General features: G+C 39.0%; 1 protein-coding gene across 2 annotated transcripts in view; it reads left to right on the top strand.

Moving 5' to 3' along the window:
* The window catches only part of LOC306998594 (CUGBP Elav-like family member 5), a 212254-nt gene that overhangs the window by 170824 nt on the left and 25129 nt on the right, over positions 1-16301 (top strand). For both annotated transcript variants that reach the window (XM_079612786.1, XM_079612787.1), the window contains exon 6: positions 9083-9241. In XM_079612786.1, the coding sequence (XP_079468912.1) occupies positions 9083-9241 (159 nt within the window). The remainder of the gene's footprint in view (positions 1-9082; positions 9242-16301) is intronic.

Here is a 16301-nt window from a genome sequence, read left to right on the forward strand (position 1 = left end):
AATCTATTTTGCAGAATTTCCGCCAAAATCAGCACAAAAAAAAGCTGCAGGGCCATCTGGGTATTCTTTTCACAGAGAAAAAATTTACTGTATATGTATTACGTATGAAATATAATACGAGGAGTATGCTAGTTTGCTATTCTGAACATTTCCTTTCTATTCTACCTCTCACAATCTTTTTTTTATCACACTCTGCATGTTTTTCCACCTCACTCTCTCTCTCTCTCTCTCTCTCTCTCTCTCTCTCACACTGGAAGGTTCAGATGAATAATTCCTCTGCCACACATTGAAAGGACAGATAAAGAGGTGTATTTCTCCATCCCCTGAGAGCAGGACAAGAAGTAGAGAGAAAGAAACGGACAGGGAGGGCTAGGGAAGATCAAACACACTCCGGCTGTGTCGAACTGTCACAGAGAAGGAAGACAGGTAGTGCAGGAATGCTTCTGATGAACCACTGTAAGTGTGTGTTTAGAGATCAGCTCAACCTTGAGAGTAATTATCCTCAAACGAAACGTTCAAGGCCGTATCTCGCACTTACACACACACTTTGCATACCGATAATTAAAGCATCTACATAGTCGACGACAGAATGAGAGATTGAAAGTCCAAAACTCTGTGAGCTGCCTATATGTAGGCACCATTTTAAGCCTTAAAGAGGACCTATTATGCATTTTTTTACATTTTGAACTGTCTTTAGTGTGTAATGTTGCTGTTTGAGCATGAAAAAGGTCTGCAGAATTACAAAGGACAGCAGGAGTTCTAGATCAGTGTCAGTGTTTCTGAACTCCTGAAACGCCTCCATTGTAGTCTTGAGTTTCATCCGGAAGTGAACACGTCACAATATTCCTCATTTAAATAATTAATACGCAGAATAAAGGGGCGGGGCCTGGTAGAGTTAGTTAGTAGTGTGTTGAAACTGGCGGTTATGGTAAGAGGTGTGACATTTCCGATTGACCAATCACAACACACTGATCCAGTCGACCAATCAGAGCATGTTGTGCTTTTCAGAAGGAGGAGCTTCATAGAGACAGGAACTTAACAGGGGTGCGTTTCCCAAAAGCATCGTTAGCCAACTATGGTCGCAAGTTCCGTCGTTATCAGCATAGTTCAACTATTTGGTGTTTCCCGAAACCATCGTTCCAACGAACGTTCGCAAACTGCATCGCTAACTTGTGTGGAACGACAGCTCTATATAAGCAAGCTGACATTCAGTACAACCCGTGTTTTTTATTTAGAATACATACAAATGTAATTTACGTCTTCTAGTTTGTCAAAAGATTTAAAGCACCGTTTTAAGACTGCGCATGTGCGAACGTGCTCTACTTTGTAAGAACGAGCCAAATATTGAGTCTGGTAATAAAGCAAAATAACTGAGAAAAATTAGAAATGGTCTTCAGATGCCATGTATGCAACTTATATGACAAAATCTAGCGTTAATTTGATCTCAAACAGATTAATTAAAATAAGTTATTAGTGCACCACGTGCGAGACGTCATAAACCAACGTGGTTGAACGATACTTTGCGACATACGGTTTCGGGAAACAGTCGTGACTAGCTAGTTGATTTCTTCCATGATGCATCGTACTATGGTAGTAAAGTGTTACTGACAGACTGGGAAGAGAAAAGCTGCAACAATGGAGAATATGTGAAAAATAATCAAGCATTAAAACCTGTTTTAGAGACTGGAAACAAAATCAAGACTTTGTAAAAGATCATAATAGGTCCTCTTTCAAATTTTAATGTGACTAGTTTCCTCAAGGTCAGGTAAGTGTGTGTTTCACAGACTTACTTTGTGATTTGAATTCTGTTTAAATCAAACAAGTCTATTTTTCCTGAGCAAAATTACAAAGCAAATGACCCACTCTGAGAAATCGAATGCTGTCCGGATAGCAATGTCTGTGATTACGGTATATTGTTTTCACAAAGCTTCTCCTCATTTATTTTGACTTATTGAATATCTGTTGTATCGCTGCCTGGTGCAACTTTATTATGGATTTAGACCTTTTGCCAAACGTCTGGGTGAGAACAGCTGGCGGGTTTAGCTCTGATGGCTTCCCATCTGACTTAAAAAGAGAATTAAATCTGATCACTAACTGCTCAGAACGGCATTATCAGGTATGATCTTCACTTATATCAATGTTTTCTTTTTATATATGATTTTTCATATATAAATAAAAAATGACTCACAGTCTACTATTCAAAGTTTGAGGTCAGTAAAAATTCAGCAATGATGCATTAAATTGATCAAACGTGACAGTAAAGACATTTATAATGTTACAAAAGATTTCAAATTTTGAACTTTCTGTTCAGTGGCGCCTCCAGAAAATTTTCATAGGGGTGGCCAGATGGGGCCACTTAAAATCTTGGGGTGGCACACCAAAACTATAAACCATAATTTCAGAATTGTATTCTACTGTTGTAGTAACCCATACGGAAATGTAATATATGACATATCCCTATATCGCTAGTGACGCCGTCATATATGTTAAATATAAGACAATATATTGCTATCACATATACATATCTCTACATATATGTTGATATAGGTTTTTAACATATATAAATTTGCCATATTAAATTAGTATATTGACATATATTAATATGATGTATATGATTATTATTTATATAATACTGTATGTTTTGACCATATATGTCACCGATATGTATAATTTATATATGCCAAACTATTTACTATTTATTTCAAGTCTACAGATCAAGTCTACATATCCACATTTCATTTCAATTTCTATCTCATTATCCACATTTCATTTCAATTTCTATCTCATTTTCGAATCTTTTATAAATAAAATGTATTATTTATTATTATTTTACCTCTTCTTGACCAGCTCATAAAAACAAAACAAATACTACACAAATTCTATTTGAAAACTGATAATTATATATGTGACATGTATGTAAAAAAACACTATTATACATACATCAAATATATGGGCTGGTTTTATATGTCAATTGTTCCATTTTCTAATAGGTTTTATATATGGGCATATATATGGGTATATATATTTTATATATGTGGATATATTTCATATATGTATATTTCATATACCTAGGCTATGTACATATATTACATTTCTGTATGGGTAAACCGGCCTGAAGAAAACTATCAGAAAGACTTAAGGAAACTCCTACTGATATACTTTGGTTTATTGTGTTATATTTAACGGACAGTGCATCACGTTGCATGAATTTCTTAAATGAAATAAACAGAGTTCACAAGCAGGTTAATAATAATACACACACTCCATTTCATCATTGCAAATAACACATAGCCTATGACTCGACTGACAAAACTAGGAACTAACAGACACATGAAGTAAACTTGTGTGTAGTTTATAAAGTCCAACCTTGCACTTGTTGAAAACAATCTAAACTCTGTTTTTATGACGCAGCTCTTATTGATGCGACTTACCAGCACGAGAGATGTGACTCTGCTGGTGGTGACGTAGCTCCGCCCGCAATATCACGCACACAAATGCGAGTGATGCAACAGCCAATGTCGAGTTTTCCCAATTAATGCATGAATTTAACAGCATTATTTTAACTCTGTTACACATATACATGCACCAGCTAACGACGTTAGCTAGGTAACTCTTGTCAAAACATGTCAAAGACGCATCAAAAAGCTGTTGTAACAGTATACTGTAACCATTTGGCACTTAAAAAGCACGTCACGACACATAATTCCCCGTCTTCTTTTACTAAAGAATATTTTTTACTTATTTACTTACCGGTAGTCTTCGTCTTCTTTCTTAACTTCTTTTAAAATTGTTGACCGACGGGCACGCGCTGAGCTGTTGCTGTCTGAGCGCGCAACAGCGGCATGTACGGAGGGGCGGGGGAGGGGCGGGCTTCTGTGTGCGATCGAAAGTCTAGATCAGCTTGCCTGCCTGGCTGTGCATTAGGGATGAAATGCATAACTGATGCTACTAAATTTTTTACTGGCCATTGGGGTGGCCAGTGGGGTGGCCAGGAGTCGGCCAGGGGTGGCCACGGCCACCCCTGGCCACCCCCTGGTGGCGCCATTGTTTCTGTTCATCAAATAATCCTGAAAATAAATGTATTGTGCTTTCCACAAAAATATGAAGCAGCACAACTGATTTCAACATTGATAATAACCAGAAATGTTTATTGAGCAGCAAATCAGCATATTATAATTATTTTTGAAGGATCATGTGACACTGAATATTTTCAGCTTTGCATCACAGGAATAAATTACATTATAAAATATATACAAATAGGCAGTTACTTTAAATTGTAAAAACATTACTGTTTTTACTGTGTTTTTGATTAAATAAATACAGCTTCTTTCAAGTCTTACAGACCCCAAACTTTTGAACGGTAGTGTAAATTAGACAATCCCAGGATGCAATGCGAGAAGCTTGTTGAAAACATCCATCTGAGATGACAGACAAAGCAATGGAAATGTTGATTATAATTTACATATAGCAATTTATTTTGATGCAGTTGCTGCTAATGTAGTGCATTCAAACCCATTTAGTTTATTTGCTGCATGTGAAGGCCGTAGACGGCGAGGAAGCTCATAGGTTTTGGACCAGAGCCAGTGAGAGAGAGTTTCAGGGACATTTTAATAGTTCCTCATTACACATTCAGAGCCATGCGTTGAGTTAGCAAAGGCCTCATTAACAGCTCAGCCTTACAGTTTGCTTGAGCCCTGCAGAGCCAAACTTTCCACCATACCAATTTTAATGCATTAAAATATTTCAGCATCATTTTACAGCTTGTCACAATGATGTTCAATGTCAGATCTCAAACCTGTCCTGACAGTCCAGCTTCTTACAGAGTCGCAACCTCTAATACACCTTTACAAAAAATACTTCATTTGACGCTCATGTTTTTTACTACCGCTAAATATTTAAGGGATGTAACGATAAAAAAATGTCTGATGCCAATGTCCAATTGTTTAGAATGACATGATAGTTTGGTGTTCTGCTTTTAATACCTTGTTTCAAATGAATTTTAATGATTAATGATTATTTTAGAAAGTTATACTGATAAACTCACATTAACTAAATTCTGAACATTAAATTAAGATTTATAAACCTTGAACATTTGGATGTTCTTAATTCACAATAACATGAACTGAATTATAAAATCTCCTGTTTTGCTCACAATCACTCATAATTTCCCCCGATTAAAGGCGCAGTAAGAGATTTCTGAGAAACACTGTTGAAAGTGGATCGGACCGAGAAGCACAAAACACTTGTGGCCAATCAGGAGTAGAGGGACGTGTCCACTCATGATTGCGAGGAGAGAGAGTGAGTCAATCAGCAGTAGGGGGCGTGTCCACTCATGATTGCGAGGAGAGAGAGTGAGTCAATCAGCAGTAGGGGGGCGTGTCCACTCATGATTGCGAGGAGAGAGAGTGAGTCAATCAGCAGTAGGGGGCGTGTCCACTCATGATTGCGAGGAGAGAGAGTGTTAGTCACTCAGCAGTAGGGGGGCGTGTCCACTCATGATTGCGAGGAGAGAGAGTCAATCAGCAGTAGGGGGGCGTGTCCACTCATGATGGGGGAGGAGAGAGAGTGAGTCAATCAGCAGTAGGGGGGCGTGTCCACTCATGATGGGGGAGGAGAGAGAGTGAGCCAATCAACAGTAGGGGGTGTGTCCACTCATGATTGCGAGGAGAGAGAGTCAATCAGCAATAGGGGGTGTGTCCACACATGATGGGGGAGGAGAGAGTGAGTCAATCAACAGTAGGGGGCGTGTCCACTCATGATGGGGGAGGAGAGAGAGTGAGCCAATCAACAGTAGGGGGTGTGTCCACTCATGATTGCGAGGAGAGAGAGTCAATCAGCAGTAGGGGGCGTGTCCACACATGATGGGGGAGGAGAGAGTGAGTCAATCAACAGTAGGGGGCGTGTCCACTCATGATGGGGGAGGAGAGAGAGTGAGCCAATCAGCAGTAGGGAGGCGTGTCCACTCTTGATGGGGGAGGAGAGAAAATGAGTCAATCAGCAGTAGGGGGTGTGTCCACTCATGATGGGGGAGGAGAGAAAATGAGTCAATCAGCAGTAGGGGGTGTGTCCACTCATGATGGGGGAGGAGAGAAAATGAGTCAATCAGCAGTAGGGGGGCGTGTCCACTCATGATGGGGGAGGAGAGAGAGTGAGCCAATCAACAGTAGGGGGCGTGTCCACTCATGATTGCGAGGAGAGAGAGAGTCAATCAGCAGTAGGGGGCGTGTCCACACATGATGGGGGAGGAGAGAGAGAGTCAATCAGCAGTAGGGGGCGTGTCCACACATGATGGGGGAGGAGAGAGAGTGAGCCAATCAGCCAGTCTGTGTGCACGATCTGCATGAGCTATGTCTATGTGCGTTACAATGCAGCAGTGCATAAGTTTAGAACAGCTATTAACTTGCGTGTGCAATAAGCTGTTTAAAACGTGCATTCTCCTGATCTATTTTGAGCATCCAGATTGTATAATCAAACATGTCTTGTGGAGCACTGTTGGAACTTAACTGTTGGGAACGGAGTGTAAAAGTGGACTTCAAAGATTTCTTATCCTCTTGCCCCCGCTATAGGCCATGATCAGCGACTAGTCGACGTCAAGCTTAAAAGCATTATAGTCGACTAGTCTTTGCAACCCCTACTCTGTATTTGATTCACTTGTGTTTATGCGAGCCTTCTTTTGTTGTTGTATGATATTAAACAAGTAAAGCAGTAAAAGAATTATGATTTTTTTGTAAAGACTCACTCACAGTAGATTACTAAATTAGTAATTCCACACGAGAGACAATGTCTTCACACATGAGTTCCAATGCATTTTTCCGCCAGCTTTTGATTGACAGGATGTAATCGGCCCTGTTTTCAAGCAATCGGCTGATGTCTGATCATAGTGAGAATAATTGCTTTTATCAGCCAATGCTGATTATTGGTCCATATATTGGTGCATCCCTAAAAGAAATGCTAATTCACAGTAAAGTGGCAGTGGCGTGTGTTTGTGTAGGATGCACACATACAGTAGGAGACAGTAATGGCCTGCACCCTTCAGAGTGCTCACTTCAGTGATGCTCACTCTCACCCATAATCTGCACTGAAGTGCTGTGTAGGCTTATGATCAGGCATTACAAATCCCCAGCGGTGCAGACCTTCAGGGTCTCTCTCTCAGATGAGGGGAATATCCTGGCCTTTAGGGATGAAAGGTCAAGTGGTGCAGTAAATCATCAAGAGCCCTTTAATGAGTGTGTGTGTGTGTGTGTGTGTGTGTGTGTGTGTGTGTGTGTGTGTGTGTGTGTGTGTGTGTGTGTGTGTGTGCGTGTGTGTGTGTGTGTGTGTGTGTGTGTGTGTGTGTGTGTGTGTGTGTGTGTGTGTGTGTGTGTGAGAGAGAGAGAGATTATGTGATGTTGCACTGCACTTTTTATAAGCGCCAAGAAAAATATAAACGATGATTACCTGTATGATTTTATTTCTGTGGAACATAAGATTTGATCTGGTTTATGGTCTCTTGGATGCAGTTACAGCAAAAGAGGACTGATGCTTTTAAGCTTCAAAAGGGATCACTGTTTATAGTTTTAATTCATATTTTGAAGTTGTTGGTTGTTGTTGTTTTTTTATTTATTTTTTTAGTTTTAGTTTTATTTACTTCTAGGTCATTTTAGTGCTTTAACCAAAACTTATTTTAGTTAGTTGACAAGGCATCATTTTATTCTTTTCATTTATAGTTTATTTAATTTTTTGCTTTATTTTAATTAACAAAAAGTTTCTCATAGTTTTAGTTAACAACAACAATAACCCTGAAAAGGACACAAAAGCACCATAAAAGTACTCCATGCTAATTACACTGTTTGTCTATAAATCCTAGTCTTTTTAAGTCATATGTTAGCTTTATTACAGCAGATAACAGCCTTATTTGGAGGGATAGATTACATTTGGAAGCTAAATTAGTTGTTTTTAGTGCAAGACACGAACATTTCTACAAAAGGAAAAGTGCAACAAAAGTGTAGAATATGATGATTTTAATCCATGTGTATATGTTGTGCATGTTGTGCATGCTCGTAAGGGACATGGTGAAGGAAAAAAAAATTATTGGTTGGGGGGAAATTCAATGCTTTCTGTGTTCACTTGCAAAATGTTTGCTTTCCCATGAGAAGCTTTGTAAAGCGAATGCAAAAAGTTTTTCGAGCGAACGCAAAGTTTCTCAGGGAACACAAAACTTTTTGTGAGCGAACGCAAAATTATTGAAAGATGTCTTTCCTCCCATCTTATATTTTTTCCATCATCATGTCCTTTTAGGGGATATGTTGCAGGGTCATCATCCTACAGTGCATTTTTCCCCCTAAAATGTTGATCAACTTTCATGCCTCATGGTTTTTCATGCATAGATGTACCCTAATAATGAACACAAACGTTTCAAGCACTTGACAGGCAAATGCCCCACAATCGTGTTTTCTCAACCTCACTTTGATATCAAATGTATATATATATGTTTCTAAATTAGCAATTTTAAGTATTAGTATACATTTGCTTATTCTCTTTGGAATAAAATATAAATTATTGATACATATTTAAACTAAAGTAGTTTATGTCCCCCAAACAGTTCACCCTGTTACATTGGTGCTATTAAAATCTTAAAAACTAAATCACATGACTTCCTTTTGGGTAAAGCAACTCAGTCATAAACTTCTCTCTTCTCCCCATTTTTAGGTGACAGTCCACCCTGTTGTATCAATTTATACTGGACATGAAAATGTAAATAAAAAAAATAAAAAAAAGATTTTATATAACATTCTCCCTAAATGTCAATCTTCTGCTAGCATTTTGTTCTTTCCTAGTAATGGGCTTGAAATGATCTGAAAACGTCCACCCTGTTACACATTGCATTGTAAATATGGCATAACATATGCCATAAAATGTGACTGAAATTTGAAATATTTGGTCCGGGTTATTAGGTTAAACTAGCCTGAGCTTGACCTGTGTGTTTGTATGATTCTCCCTCTGACAATTGAATGTTTACAATGTTTTCAGCTCAGTCCAAAAGCCACCAAACTGTAGAATGCAATGTTACTGATACGTACAACTGTTCCCGTGTCTCTCGCAGGGAGCTTCGTCGAGTTTGGTGGTGAAGTTCGCTGACACCGATAAAGAGAGGACCATACGCCGCATGCAACAGATGGTGGGTCAGTTCGGCATCTTCAACCCCACCGTGGCCCTGCCGTTCAGCACCTACAGCAGCACCTACAGTACTTACACACACGCGGTGAGCACACACAACACGCTTCTGAAGTCTAACAGCCTCAGATTAACCAACGCTGTCCTTGTCTCAAGACGTTTTTCACTCTGCTGAATAATGCATTAACATCATTTCAATTCCTGACCCATGAATACTTGCAGAAAAACGCAAGAGTTCCTGTGCAATTTGAACTCTTGCTCCCATTGGACTCTTCAGAATATAACAGGAATCAAATTGATCCTGAGTGCCGTTTTTACGGTTTATTTGCATTTTGAATATTTGGCTTTGATTATAAAGGACACTCTTATAACCTGTGGTTTTGAGTTCGTGTGATTGCAGTAGAGCCGAGTGAATATATTTCAGGTGATTTATGAATATAAGCAACATGCACTTTTTATTTGGCCATTTAGTTTCCTAAAGACAACGTCAAAAGACCAGGACTTCCATGAGTATTAAGTCCAAGTTTTTAATAGCTTTTCTTATTTAAACTTCAGTAAACATATGGCATTAGAGTTGGTACATTTATTTAATTTCTATATAAATCAGTTCAAATGGTCAAGTGAGTCAGTTCAAAACTCTGATCCAATCAATTGTTTGCATCAATCAATAAAAAAATGCACTGAAGTCTGCATGTAGCAGTTTTTAATGGACTCATGTAGGATTATTTAGGTGCATATAAATGAAAATGATTAAATATCACTCTTCCTTGTGTCGTTTAAAGGCAAACATGATTATTTTAAATGCTGTTTCACTTCTTATGTTAATCATTTAAATCAACTTGGCAGCCACGGCTGTTTCATTGAAATGATGGTTCCTTTTAAGCCATTTCATAGAAAATACATAAATATAGAGATATATATCAAATATTATCAAATGGCAGAAAAATATCAAGATGATTTTTATTAGCTTCATCATCCTGGCCTAGTTCGGCACTCTTAGCGTGGTTGGAAAAGCCAAATGCGTCTTTGAGTAATTCATCTTCTTTAGATGAATCCCAGTTCATTTACGGAATGGATAATGTATTCAAAGCACATGGATTTCTGTGCATATTCATAAGCGTATTACTTGAAACGATAACGGCATTAGATACAGATTAAGCCTGTGATCTGATAGTGTGGAAGTTAGCCGCTATTTTAAATACTTTTTAGCTCGTGGAGTCTCACAGAAGTGGGAAGTTTGAGGATCCGCATCACGTGTCAGACGGGCTCTATATATAGCATATACCCGGCAGGCCTTCGGTTTTAATTACACTGCGCTGAAGTGTGTGCATATGTGTGTGTGACATTTCAAACTACAGCTTTGATTTTATAATCCATATGATCCTTCGCACAACCGCGTGCGCCTCCTCGCCATGTTAGCAGCTTGCTGCTTATTATCCTGTTCGTGGGTGGACATACTGGGATATCTGTGTGCAATTCCTTCTGTGACGTCTAAACATGGAGCCAACAGAAGGAAAACCCCCAGGTATCCCATCATCCACCTGTTCTGTGTCCCTGCACACAGTAAATACAATCACACATGTATAAACACACACAAAACCTGAATTGTGCACACAGAGAACTAAGGCATGCTGTCAACTGCATAGTATTGCAAAATGCATTGCATTCTCATTCTTCAGTGTTATTTTACTCATTCAAATACTATTTAAAGTTTTGTTATTATTTTTAATTAGATTTTATTTTTATATTTTCTGGTTTAATTTTACTTTTAATTAAGGTTTTACTCATTTTGTTGTGTTAATTTTTTTTAAATGACTCATTTTTATTAAGTATTAGTTTTTAGTTTGAGTTATTTTGGTACTTAACCTAAACCAATTCGAAAATTAGATATATTGTCTTGGCAAATAGCTGATTGGTTCTTTTTTATTTGAATGGATATTAATATATTAATTTAATTATTTAACATAAATATGACTGCATACTTTTTATGAAAAGTTTAAACTTAGTTTAAACTGTATACGTTTTATATGTAATATAAATATATAAATGTAATATTTTATATTTAAAGGGGTCATGACATGGTTTTTTTTATTTTATTATTATGTTCCCTTAGGTGCAATTATAGTATTACTATAGTTTTTTTTACAAAAAACTTTTAAAATGTAGTGATTTATGACCTTTTCCCACCCTGTTTCTCATCCTCTGATTCAAACAGTCTGTTTTGGGGGTGTTTCCCCTTTAAGAGTTCAGTGTTAACGCCCACTGTTATGATTGGCTAACGTCAGTGCCCATGCATCAATTATTAACGCCCCCAGCCAGAACATTTGCGGATTCGGCGTAACTGTTTAATAGCGGGTGATGCATGCGAAGCGATGGCTCTTGCAATGATAAAACCTTATTATGTTTGAGCCGGAATCAGAGGCACATGAACCATCACCACAACAACGAAGACTGGATCAGCCCGTGTCCACATGGAAAGTGAAACTATTTTGAATTAATAAAAAAAAATTAACCCGAGACACTTGAAAACGGATTATTGTTGCATAATAATTATCTTATAGCTTCATTTGCTAACAGTTTAACATTATTTAACTAATTCCAATGAAATGATAGGGTGTACCACGGACAAAAATGCATGCACAGGCCATCTTTGAAGATGCAGCATTGATAAAGGCAACATTTTTAATTTTCTATCACATGTAACGTTAGGCCTACTAGAAAGGCGACATATTTTCAAGATTCTCTTATACAAATGTGTTTATATTAGCCATGGTAAAAAGTAAGTTTGCGTCGTCGTCATTGAGCCCATAGTCGGCACGGACTTATCTTTGAGCAACCGTTTTCTGGCAAAGCCAATCATCATATTGGGATTTTTTCCTCAAAACAGTCATCCTTCAAATGTATAGAACACTGCCGTGACTGGGACGTCCGCAAAAAATAAAGTGCATCCATTTTTCCCTGACGACTGGATCTTTCAGCGTATTTAAAAAGTAGTTTAAAGTTTTAAATACATTACTTACAGTTTGCGTCGTCGTTGTTGAGCCCAGAATAGACGGCACGGACTTATCTTTGAGCAACAGTTTTCTGGCAAAGCTCAAAACAGTCTCAAAACAGTCATCCTTCAAATGTATAGAACAAACGCTTAAACTAACACTGCCGTGACTGAGACGTCCGCAAAAAATAAAGTGCATCCATTTTTCCCTGCCGACTGGATCTTTCGCAGCGTATTCAAAGATGTAGTTTGTCCACAGCCAGGAACAGCAGATCTGCGGCATCGTAATTTCCCTGTACACAGACCCACTCGCTGTCCGTCGACTGAACACTTGTGAGGCGCGCGGCGCGCGGGCGCGACAACGATACGAAATGAGCGTAGTTGTCTTGCGCTTAAAGCGTAGCTGTCTTGCGCTGGAGGCGGTCATATGCAAACGCTGGTACGTCACTTCGTACCGTGACGTCACTTCTTACCATGGATCCAGAACGAGCTGTATTTAGAGCTTGATTAAATAAATGATTCGTTTATAATGGGGAGGACGTCTTAAGCTATGAAACTTGCAGGACGTTTTAATGGTACAAAGACCTCTTATATACCAAAAGATCAAGGCAAATTTGGTTTCTCATGTCATGACCCCTTTAATAAACATAAAATGTACTATTTTCATGACAACTAGCTGAAATAAAATAAGTTTAAGCTTTTTTTAGATTTATTTTTATTTCATTAAAATTAAATTCATAAAAAATGCATTAAAAAAAAAGGGGGGGGGGGGGTTAGTTAACGATAATAACACTGAAACTGTCAGAATCTTACTGAGAAACTTTACATTAGTTAAACTGACAATACACAAATAGTTACACATCTGGTTTAATGGCACAGATGTAGCATTCACGTGTGCATGCAAGCATAGATTATCTCCATTCTAAATACACGAACTGTACATTACAGACCTCATACACACACAAACCCAGTTCACTCAGCAGGTTCACACTCTTGCTTGTATCCTGACTGATTTAAATTGCATGTGGATTATTTAAATGGGAATGAGTAGCACTTCAAACATTGCCTTAAATCGTGAAATCCTGCCCTAGGGGAAACAAACGAACACACACTGTCTCTCACACACACACACACACACACACACACACACACACACACACACACACACACACACACACACACACACACACACACACACACACACACACACACACTAAGTGAAATAGACTATTCATTTTGGTCATAGTGTGATACGGCAGCACACAGGAACTGTTGGGATTATACATCCTGCCAACAGCATTTGCATAATAGCATGAGAGCTTTTTAGGAAGATTTCCACACGGTCTGCAATCATGGTTCCTCTTGTCAGCGGTTTGGGTTGAGTTGGTTGAAAAGTGTGCTGTGGTTTCAGAACCGTTTCATAAAGATTGCCAACTCTGACTCAGTGACGGGTGCAAAAGAAGACAGAATAATATAGAGTAGAATAGAACAGATCCACATAGAATTGAACAGAAACGTATAGAAGCAGAGTCACAGAATACAACAGAACAGAAAAGAATCATTTACGCCAGTGTCCAAACTTGATCGTGAAGTGTGAACGTCCTGCAGAATTTCGCTTCAACACACTTACCTGGAAGTTTCTATAGGCCTAGAAAGAGCTTATACTGCAGCTGAGTCCTTCGAAGGATGCAGCCTGTGAATTAGGACACATCTTGTTAATTGGGACACACAGTGTTCGAATTGAGGGGGGGCCCGGGACCTCCCAGAAGCATCAAGGGACCCCCCATAAGGTCCAAAAAAATTACATTGGGGGGGGGGGGGTCCCCTGGTTTTTCATTAAAATATATATATATTATAGGGCCGGGACTCGATAAAAAAAATTTATCTAATTAATTAGAGGCTTTGTAATTAATTAATCGCATTTTAATTGCATGTAAATATTTGACCTGAGAACAGTGAGAAGTAATTTTTTTCACATGGATTTTTAGTATACCATTGAATAAGGACTGAATACATAAGCTTAAGCAACAAAATATTGTTTATTTTTGTTCAACCAAGTCCAGCAGACCAGTGCTATTTTTGCCATTAAGTGTAGCAAGAGCCGTTCCCAATTCCTTGTTGCACAGCTTGCACACAACCACGACCTTATCGACGCTTCCATCCGTTCGTTTTTTTATAACAAAATGTCCCATCCACGGGGCCGACCAAAGCGGTCTCGTCAGCTTCTTTGTTTATGTTCACTGTGGTTTGTTGTTGTCGTTGTTGTCGAAAAAAGTTATTGTTTAGTTAGAACTGTCTGTGGAAGTTATGAACGCTAGTTGGTGCTCCAGTATAATCGGTCCGCCTAAACTCATCCAGTGAGAAACGTTCCGCGGTGCAAAAATAAGTGCGATTAAAATGCGTTAAAAATGTTTAACGCGTTATTTTTTGTGTAATTAATTAATCTTAATTAACGCGTTAAAGTCCCGGCTCTAATGTATTATTAAGTTGTTTTTTTATTATTTTTATTTATTTTTATTGGGGGACCCCCCCCCCAAGAGCTTCGACACAATTCAAACACTGCATCTCGGAGCTACTCTTTGGTCTCCAAGTTTGGACACCCTTGATGTACATTAATCGTCCACTTTATTAGGTACAGATGTTCAACTGCTTGTTAATGCAAATATCTAATTAGCCAATCACGTGGCAGCAACTCAATGCATCAAGGCATGTAGACATGATCAAGACGATCTGCGAGTTCAGACTGAGCATCAGAATGCGGAAGAAAGAGGATTTAAGAGAGTTTGAACGTGGCATGGTTGTTGGTGCCAGACGGACTGGTCTGAGTGTTTCAGAAACTGCTGATCTACTGGGATTTTCACACACAGCCATCTCTAGGGTTTACAGAGAATGGTCAGGAAAAAAAGAAAATATCAGTGAGCGGCAGTTCTGTGGGTGAAAATGCCTTGTTGATGCCAGAGGTCAGAGGAGAATGACCAGACTGGTTGAGCTGATAGAAAGACAACAGTAACTCAAATAACCACACGTTCACCGAGGTCTGCAGAAGAGCATCTCTGAACACACAACACGTCCAACCTTGAAGCAGAAGAAGACACACACTCCTGTCAGATAAGAACAGAAACTGAGGCTGTAGTTCGTACAGGCTCCCCAATATCGGACAATGGAAGATTGAAAAAAACTGGTCTGATGAGTCTCGGTTTCTGCTGTGACATTCAGATGGTAGATTCAGAGTTTGGTGTAAACAACATGAAAGCATGGATCAATCCTGCCTCATGTCAACGGTTCAGGCACAAAGCTCACATCATCTGAAACTGGTTTCTGGATCATGACAGTGAGTTCACTAAACTCAAACGGCCTCCACAGTCTCCAGATCTCAATCCAGTAGAGAGTATTTGAAATGTGGAGGAACGGGAGATTTGCATCATGGATGTTCAGCCGACAGCCGATCTGCAGAAACTGTGTGATGCTCTCATGACAATATGGACCAAAGCCTCTGAGGAATGTTTCCAGCACCTTGTTGAATCTCTAAATTAAGGCAGTTCGGAAGGCAAAAGTGAGTCCAACTCGGTACTAGCAAGGTGTACCTAATAAAGTCGGTGAGTGTAGAATGAAGAAAAAAACGGCGGTATGGTATGGAATGGAATGGAGTGGAGTGGAGTAGAATGTAATGGAATGGAGTGGAGTAGAATGGAATGGAATGGAGTGGAGTAGAATGGAATGGCATGGCATGGAATGGAATGGAATTGAGTGGAGTGGAGTGGAGTGGAGTGGAGTGGAGTGGAGTGGAATGGAATGGCATGGTATGATATGGAATAAAATGGAATGGTATGATATGGAATAAAATGGAATGGTATGATATGGAATAGAGTAGAATGGAATGGAATGGAATGGAATGGAATGGAATGGAATGGAGTGGAATGGTATGGTATGGTATGGTATGGTATGGTATGGTATGGTATGGTATGGTATGATATGGAATAAAATGGTATGGAATGGTATGGTATGGTATGGTATGGTATGGTATGGTATGATATGGAATAAAATGGAATGGAATGGAAATGTATGGAATAGAATATTTAGTGCCATGCAACCAGTGTTGGTGGAATCTGATTCTGCAGCTTGACAGTGTCTCTATAGAATGGTGTCATGAAATGAA

Source organism: Phoxinus phoxinus (assembly GCF_949152265.1).
Source record: "Phoxinus phoxinus genome assembly, chromosome: 5".
Classification (NCBI taxonomy): domain Eukaryota; kingdom Metazoa; phylum Chordata; class Actinopteri; order Cypriniformes; family Leuciscidae; genus Phoxinus; species Phoxinus phoxinus.